This window comes from Sceloporus occidentalis, unplaced genomic scaffold (genome assembly GCF_023333645.1).
Source record: "Sceloporus occidentalis isolate IW3139 unplaced genomic scaffold, rSceOcc1.0.p SCAF_1, whole genome shotgun sequence".
NCBI lineage: Eukaryota > Metazoa > Chordata > Lepidosauria > Squamata > Phrynosomatidae > Sceloporus > Sceloporus occidentalis.
The window spans coordinates 130,371,308-130,379,244 of NW_028316981.1; the positions used below are offsets into that span (position 1 = coordinate 130,371,308).

General features: G+C 41.6%; 1 protein-coding gene across 3 annotated transcripts in view; it reads left to right on the forward strand.

Moving 5' to 3' along the window:
- The window catches only part of QRICH2 (glutamine rich 2), a 65,220-nt gene extending 62,980 nt beyond the window's left edge, over positions 1–2,240 (forward strand). For all 3 annotated transcript variants that reach the window (XM_089535346.1, XM_089535355.1, XM_089535363.1), the window contains one exon: positions 1,784–2,240. In XM_089535346.1, the coding sequence (XP_089391472.1) occupies positions 1,784–1,914 (131 nt within the window). In that variant the 3' untranslated portion in view covers positions 1,915–2,240. The remainder of the gene's footprint in view (positions 1–1,783) is intronic.
- The last annotated feature ends 5,697 nt before the right edge of the window (positions 2,241–7,937 follow it).

Below are 7,937 nucleotides of genomic sequence, written 5' to 3' on the forward strand. Positions count from 1 at the left end.
TTTACACTTTAGAGGGGCATGGACAGTATTCTTGAAGCTCTTGGTAAGATGCGAGAATTAAAAATCCACCTTTCTCCCTGTTGCCATGGATATGATATGTGGAGACTGGACTAGTCTTAACCCCAGGAGACTGTGAGCACTGCACTCAAACCTTAAAAAGATAAGATAAATTTCCCCTCCAGATATTAAAAGCACAAACAATGTGCTGAATATTTCAGCTACTTTCATAGTGTGGGAAATGGCCCTAGAGCAACAGCACTTCTAATAGTTTGTATATGTGTGTTAGACAAAGAGAGACAACTAAGAGGCCCAGCCCTGTGATCCTGAAGGTGGATGGGCCAGCTCTTTATAGGCCTTTTAGGAACACAAAATACAGTTTCATTGTAGGAAGTCTGAGAGTTCCTCAAGACAAAATTTGATGTCAGATTCTTAATGACAGATGTCTCAAGGCCTGCATTGCCCTGAATACAACTGAACCCAGTAGCTTCCAGACAGTCAAAAAAAAAAGTAGTGTCACAGAATTTCTTGATCAATGGAAGCAGCTTAAGCTGGGACCTTGGTTTCAGTGTTAGATTTCATCAAAACAAAATAATTTGCAATTATGCCTCTTGTTAAGAAGAAAGGGTGTCCCATCTGCTGCTGCTATCTTTAATGTGATGAATGCAATGGAATCTGCATCGATCACACATTTCCCAACTTCCTTGCCTAGAGACCACAACATACCCACCATGGTTAGGTCACAGATGTACCCAGTCAGGTTATAATCCCTGGCATAGTTACAGAAATTAACTCACCTCATTTAACAAGGACTGCATTTTTTCTGTGGCAAGAGTGTGCTATCCAAATTAAATGTGTCAAACGTTTCTGAATATGCACAGTGCTCTCTTCCTGTCGTACTTACACTATAGCCATCCATGTACAATTGGGGAAATAACTAGGTTTCTGAGTAACAAGGGTGGGGGAGTTCACGCTGACCTGCATCTCAGCCATTTATTTACCTACATTTCTCTATCTACTTTTCTGCCAATAAATGACATACAAGGCAGTCAGTGATGGTAAAATTAAATTAAAAACCAATGCAATTTAAAGCACTAAGAACAGATTAAAACCAAAGGAAAACAACCCAGCTTACATGCCAAAGACCTGTTTAAATAAAAACGGTCTTTGCAGGCAGAAGCTGGAGTCCTGCAGGTGTCTTATGCCATGTGTACATTAAGTTCAAGCTCACAGGTGTTCATGTGGATGCATGTACCACTGGGCATTTGGTTGTGTATCTAGTTCCCTAACTGACATTCAACACCAGGGTCATATAGCGCAATCAATGCATAATTGCATACAGAGATTTCGCATGTATAACACTCATGTAGGATCTCACCCAGAAGATACAGTAGGGAAGGGAGCAGCAGAACATCCCTTGAATGGGATTTTCATGGGTCGGAATCACTGCCAAGTAGGCTTCTCTTACTTCCCCATCAAGCATGCCTGTTTTATTTTATTTGTAGGAAAACGATCAGCAGCTTTATACTGAATCAAATGGTTGTTCATTAGTTTAGCATTAACTATACTGCTGGGGAGAGGCTCTTCATGGTGTCAGAGAGAGGACTTTGCCATGTCTACTTGGTGTCTGGAGGATGTATTCCACCATTAAGGGCAAACTGGAACATTTTCATGCATGGGGAAGGAATAAAGAGAGAGAGGTTTGTCTCAACATAAACTATTAGTTAAGCCTTTTCTTGTATTCTTGGCAACTAGACCCCAACATGGCTGTTCTTGTGCATTGCAGCTAAGTCAGTAGGGGATAAATCTATGCCTCGCATAAGGATCAGTGAGGAGCCTGGAGCACAAGACAGAGAAACACTTGAGCTACGAATGGAGATTCCTTCAAGACAACGCTTCGATGAACAGTCCACATAAACTGCATGATAGATAGCAGTTTCTGCCTCAGTGAAAACGTGGTTCTTACTGATGAAAGCCAGACAATAAAGACCAAAACTGGAAGAAGATTGTACTAACATACTGCTGGCCTGAGGAAGACAGCCATCTTGTGCTGGCCCACAGCTCTGGCTTTTTTTTACAGTGATGTTCCAGGGGACAATGGGTGGGGAAGGCAGGGACAAAAGTCTGGAGTAGGGAGGGGGCAACACTTCCTTCTGTAGAGACAATGGAGTCTGCAAGTCATTTACTGTATTTTAATTGTCCAAGAAAGTTATTGTTCAATACAAAGTTATGTGTTTAAACTAGTTAGAGAGCAATTACTTTGAGTGCTAACAATCTCAGCCTTTCTGCCCTGCTGTAGCCCAGAACCAGATGTACATAAATATGTAAGGGGCAGCACTGTCATCTAAAAAAGCAAGTTAGTTTTTTGAGCCAGAAAAGTGCTAATCCTGTTGCTATTGTGGGAAATTTAGCGTACACTGAGCTTGGGAGACAACATCTTGCAATGAGTAAGACTTTTTTACAGCAACATCTCCATGCACAGATTGAATGACAAGATGCTGGGACATGTATGCTTCGGCTGTCACAGCTTTATTTTAGAGAATAAGGCAGAACCTGGGAAAGTTGCTTTTTGGACTACAATGCTTAGAACATCCCAGCCAGTACGCCGGAAGGACAATTCTGGGAGCTATAGCGCAAAAATGTAACATTTCCAAGCTCTTGATTAGGGAAAGTTGGTTTTTAGCTTGGGGGAATGCAAGTCATGGCAAAAATTTCTATACCCAGTCTTCATAATAGACATGAAATTTATATCTTTCACCAGAGTTAGGAATTTACAACCTATTTTCACCCTTGAACTATTTACAATTGGACAGTGGTTTTTAAAATTGATTCATAGCACACCAGAAGGCTTCCTGTGGAGAGCCATTTATTCAAAGCAAAAACTAGTCTCCATTTGGCATTGAAAGTGCTGAGGCTGATTACTGCTTACAGCATCTGCTGCCCTTCTGTATCCATCAAAGTGAATTTGGAGAAATGTGTCTAGCCTGAAAGGGGTGTCATACATAGCTAAACAAATTTTGCCAAGAAAACCCCTTGATAGGTTTACCTTAGGGTCACTATAAGTTGGAAATGACTTGAAGGCACAGAACAATAGAAACAACAACCTATATAACATTTAAAAGAATTTTTCAGAGGGACTGGCTAGCTCCATTCATCCTAGTCACACACAAAACAAGCATGAGAATGAATAAGCAACTTTGTACAGCCCAAAACTGCACAGGAACCCAGGGAAAATAGTTGTGGACATGTATCCCCTTGATTTGAAGTATGTGTTTGAACTGTCCAGCCTGTTACAGTTGGGCAAGCAAATAATAACACTTTTGTATGGCCAGAACTTTTAACTCCCTTGTGAATTTTAAATCGTCACTTGAGAATTTCAGAAGCACTCCAAAACAAACAAGCTTTGGGTGGAAAATACAACATTTGGTTTCCCAGTATGTTTCAGTTACATCATGCAGAATGCAGTCAGACTAGACAAATACCACAGGCTGGCACATAATACAACAGAAGGGTTGTATTACATTTTTCATGGGGAGGTGCTATCACACTAGAGCTAGAGGATATGAATTGTTCTTGAAGTCAATTGGATATGTTTTGAAGTTTTGCATTTTGGTGACTCCTGTGAGCCTTCTGCCTTTCCCTGGCTGCCTGGCTTGGCACCAAAGACTGGCATTACCCCGTGACCACTCCCATCTTCATTTTCATGCAGAACACTGCATGAAACACAAGCTTCCTTAAGTGGCTGTGAGAGAGGAATTTGCTTAATTTATTTAATTCACAGGCACACAGCATAAGAGCAAGAGCACCTACCCAGCTTCATCCAAAGTTCTCTGAATGTCCCAGGTGACCCTAACAAAACAGGACTGCTGACACTTTCTCTGGCCATTGTAGGGCAGGGGGGAAAGGCTTAAGGAGTTGCATTTCATTTACGCTTGAGAGCAGCTTCATAGGTGCTTGTGAAGGGAATTCTCAGGGTCTGCAACACATAGGTGCTGTCTCTTTTGGTCCATACTGCCTCAGCAAAAGCTGGGCGGTGCCTTGCCCAGAAATCCTCCCAGCTCTTGAAGCTAGCTGTGCCTGGCATATAGCAGAACCTCAAAGAAATGTCATTTTCCCTTGTGGTTAGTATTCACGTTGCTATTATCCCACAATACTTTCCATTGTGTTACAGGGCATTATTACAGCAATGTATGCCATGTTAATGACCTATATAATAACCCTACCTTCAATATACATATTAGAGTCTTTAAACATCAGATTAATTCTGAACTGGTTGAGCATTTTGCTTGATGTTTTCTCTCCTTAATGGGAAGCTGCTACAAAATGTATGTTGTCTAAGCACACGTACAGTATTTGGGAATGTGTTTTACACACATGTGGTATCTATGTTGGTGTATTATACAGTTTGGATATACATAAACATGGAATGGGAGACGCAAGAACAGGACAAATATATTGCAGTGAATATTACTGGGGAGAGTTTGGGTAACACTAAACGGGTTTAGAGTTTGACAGTTTCAAAGACCATTATGAACAGGTCTGCTAGAACTGCAACAACAAGATATTTAGAATAGAATAATAGAGTTGGAAGAGACCACAAGGGCCATCCAGTCCAACCCCCTGCCATGCAGGAACTCTCAATCAAAGCTTAACAGAATAGATAAGTTATGGAACTCAGTAATACATAGGCTGTAAAGGCCATCAGCTTAAGCAGCTTGCAAACTTTAATTTGTGGGGAATTGCTCCTTGCCACCTAGTTTTAAAAGCAGCTGAATCTGGCCAAGAAAGAAAAATAATGGGGAAACCATGAATAATTACAAGAAATTCCATTTTCTTTGGAGTGGTGGTGGGTAACAAACAAAACAAAAATAAATGTAATTTGAACAGGAACCACCCACAGGGATGATGGATTAGTCTTCATGTTTTGAGTACCTCCAAAGCAGAAGATCAACCTTGTCAACAAACTAGAGAAAGGTGGGTCAGGCAAATATGCTTCAGACCTGTTTTAAAGCCTGATCTGATTTCCAGGTAACCATAAAACAAATATAGGAGGAGAACAGTGTTCAAGCAACATTACTTGCAACAGCTCCATCTTCCTGGACCCAGCAGGATCTAGCATTTGACATATCCCTTTGTCAAAGACATTTCCTGTGACAGTTTGTTTTGTGCATGGGCATGCCAGAAGCTGCCTTTCCATGTGAAAAATATCTTTGGTTAATGTACCAACTGCCAGTCTGCTACAGAGGTCATGCTGTCATCATGCTGATTTAGTAAGTCTTTGGCATTTGGTTACCAACAGGATATTTATTATACACCCTGCTACCCTTGATACAGATTAAAATACTCCTGGAGGACTCCTGCCCTCCATGAGATTTTTCCAGCCAATTAATATAGGCTGCAACCCTGTGAACATAACATAGTAAGTAGGTCTGAAGGCAGACCCATGGTAGGCTGGGGCCATATACCAACCCAACTTAACAGTACAGCCTCTGAAGTCCAGATAACCATTCAGTGCTTCATGGGGAGCAAGAAAATCACCAAAGCATCCGGCTACATCCCCACAAACAGATGTGAAGTGATGACTTCAGTGCTGAGATCTGCTGGGATTCCCTGGTTCTCTCTCCATCTAACTCACTGTTCAGCTGTTGCTAAATATTTTGTGGCTGGAGGGAGGATGTCAGAAATGCATCTATTCATGTAGTCCAGAGACAGGCAAAGAGGCCCAGAGGGTTGTTTTTGTGGTGCCTCCAGAGAACACCCCCCCAAAAAAATTCTCATCTATCTATCTATCTATCTATCTATCTATCTATCTATCTATCTATCTATCTATCTATCTATCTATCTATCTATCTAATCATCTTGCTCTAAAATGACCAAAAATGATTAACTAGAGGCCATAGAAGGCATTTCTGCCATGCCTGGAGCTCCACTAGGCCCCTCAGGGGACAAAACAAAATTTTGTACAACAAAAGGGAAGGCTTTGAGGGGCAATTTGACTTTTTTGCAGGAGCAGATGAGGTGGGCTGTAGCTCTTCAAGGTCTCCAGGTGGGTTAGTGTGCCCCCTCCCGAGTCTTCTATAGTTGTCTACTCTTGATGTAACCAGATGCAAAATAATTGCATCATCTGCTGAGGTCTCTGGAAGACCCTGTCAGATTTCAGTGAAAGATGTCAGTGGCCTGTGTCTGGCTACAGGGATATATTCAGACACTTCTCTGACCTCCCACACAATCCACCAGTCACTGAAAGGGCCATGGGGTGGGGATGGGGGGCTGGACTGGCTGAACAGTGAATCCATGGGGTGTTGAAAGGAGAGATGTAGTGTAGTTCAGATTGCAAAACTTTCCTCTGCATTGTGTCATGCAAGATCTTGACCTCAAACTGCCTAACCAATAGCAAGAAAAGAAACCCTAGAATGTTTAGACTTCTAAAACTATCATTTCCACGTGAGGCATACACCTATTTAGTGAATGCACCGAAGACTACATGACAGCACTTTGAAAGGTGATGGGAGATAAATGCATTTTTGTTAGGTCCTTGCAGGGATACCACAGTAAATGGTGGAAATATCTTTACTCTTCATATAACTTTTGTTATGCTGCCCAAGCAGCAGCAAAAGAATCTCAGGATTTATTTACAGAAACCCATTTTTGTATCCTGAGTCCATTTTCTGCCTCTCTGTTGTCACACATGATTTATATCAACCAGCTCCTAATTACTAGCTAGCTTCTCCATGAAGAAAAGCAGTTAAAGTCCCCAGAGGGCTTTTTCATTCATGATATGGAAGATGCTTTTTAGTTTCTATTAACTCATGATGTGTGAGTGATGTGAACAAGCCTTACCTTTTGACTCTCCATTCAGTTTATAGACACAGGAAACACCACCCACAGTGTTGCTTAGGAAAACACTCTTAATACCATGTGAATGGCTATACAGTAATTCCCTGCTACCTGCCCAGGCAGCGTTTATTTTAGTAACATAAAACACCACTGCTGTGTGCACTGCCACTGCAGTGCAGATTGGTATTCCTCTTTGCTTTGTTCACTCATGCTACGGGGGGGGGGGGGGGGGTGGTAGAGATCAGCCATCCCATTGTCCCTTTGGCTGGTATCTGGGCAGATGCTTGCCTTCTAATAATCCATTTTGAACATTCACCATTGTCTGGGAAAAACAGTTTAGTTAATGTAAGCTCAAAACACTTCTGCAAAAATTTTAACATCCATATATTGTAGGGGTAGCTAGAATTCTAAAGCAGCTTGGGACCATCCTTAAACTTACAATAAACCTCTGATGTGCACATAGAGAATGTAGAATTGTGCACAAGTAGGTATGTAGAATTAAGTAGTTAATTCTACATAACAGGGTTGGATCCAGACTTAGCCACACTTAGAGTGGACTCATTCAAATAAATGGGTTCAGTCTTAAGCTCCATTGATTTGAATGGGATCCACTCTTGTTGTTGTTGTGGTTTCAGGTTATTTCTGACATATGGCAATCCTAAGGCAAACCTGTCAGAGAATGTGACTTGCCCAAGGCCATCCAGTGGGTTTCCAAGACTGAGTGAGGATTCAAACTCTAGTCACACAGGTGTCTAGTCCCAACACTCAAAGCACTACACCACATTGGCTCCCATGGGTCCACTCTAAATATGGCTAACTCTAGAGCCATTCCAAGGTGTCCATAAAAGTATCATTACAGGGTTTATTACACCATTCAGTGTAATTACATTAATACTTTCAATGTGATTACATTACGTGTACTATCCTTACATTGAAAGTTTTTGATCCAAGCTTCCCAGTGAATGTGAGTATGGATAGGCATCTCCCCCACCAACACCCACACCCACAGTTACTGTGCTTCTCTCACTAAATGAAGAAGGCAGCTTACCAGAGCTGTAAGTACTACTACATTTACTGTATATTCTGTTCCTCCTGCCCTTGAG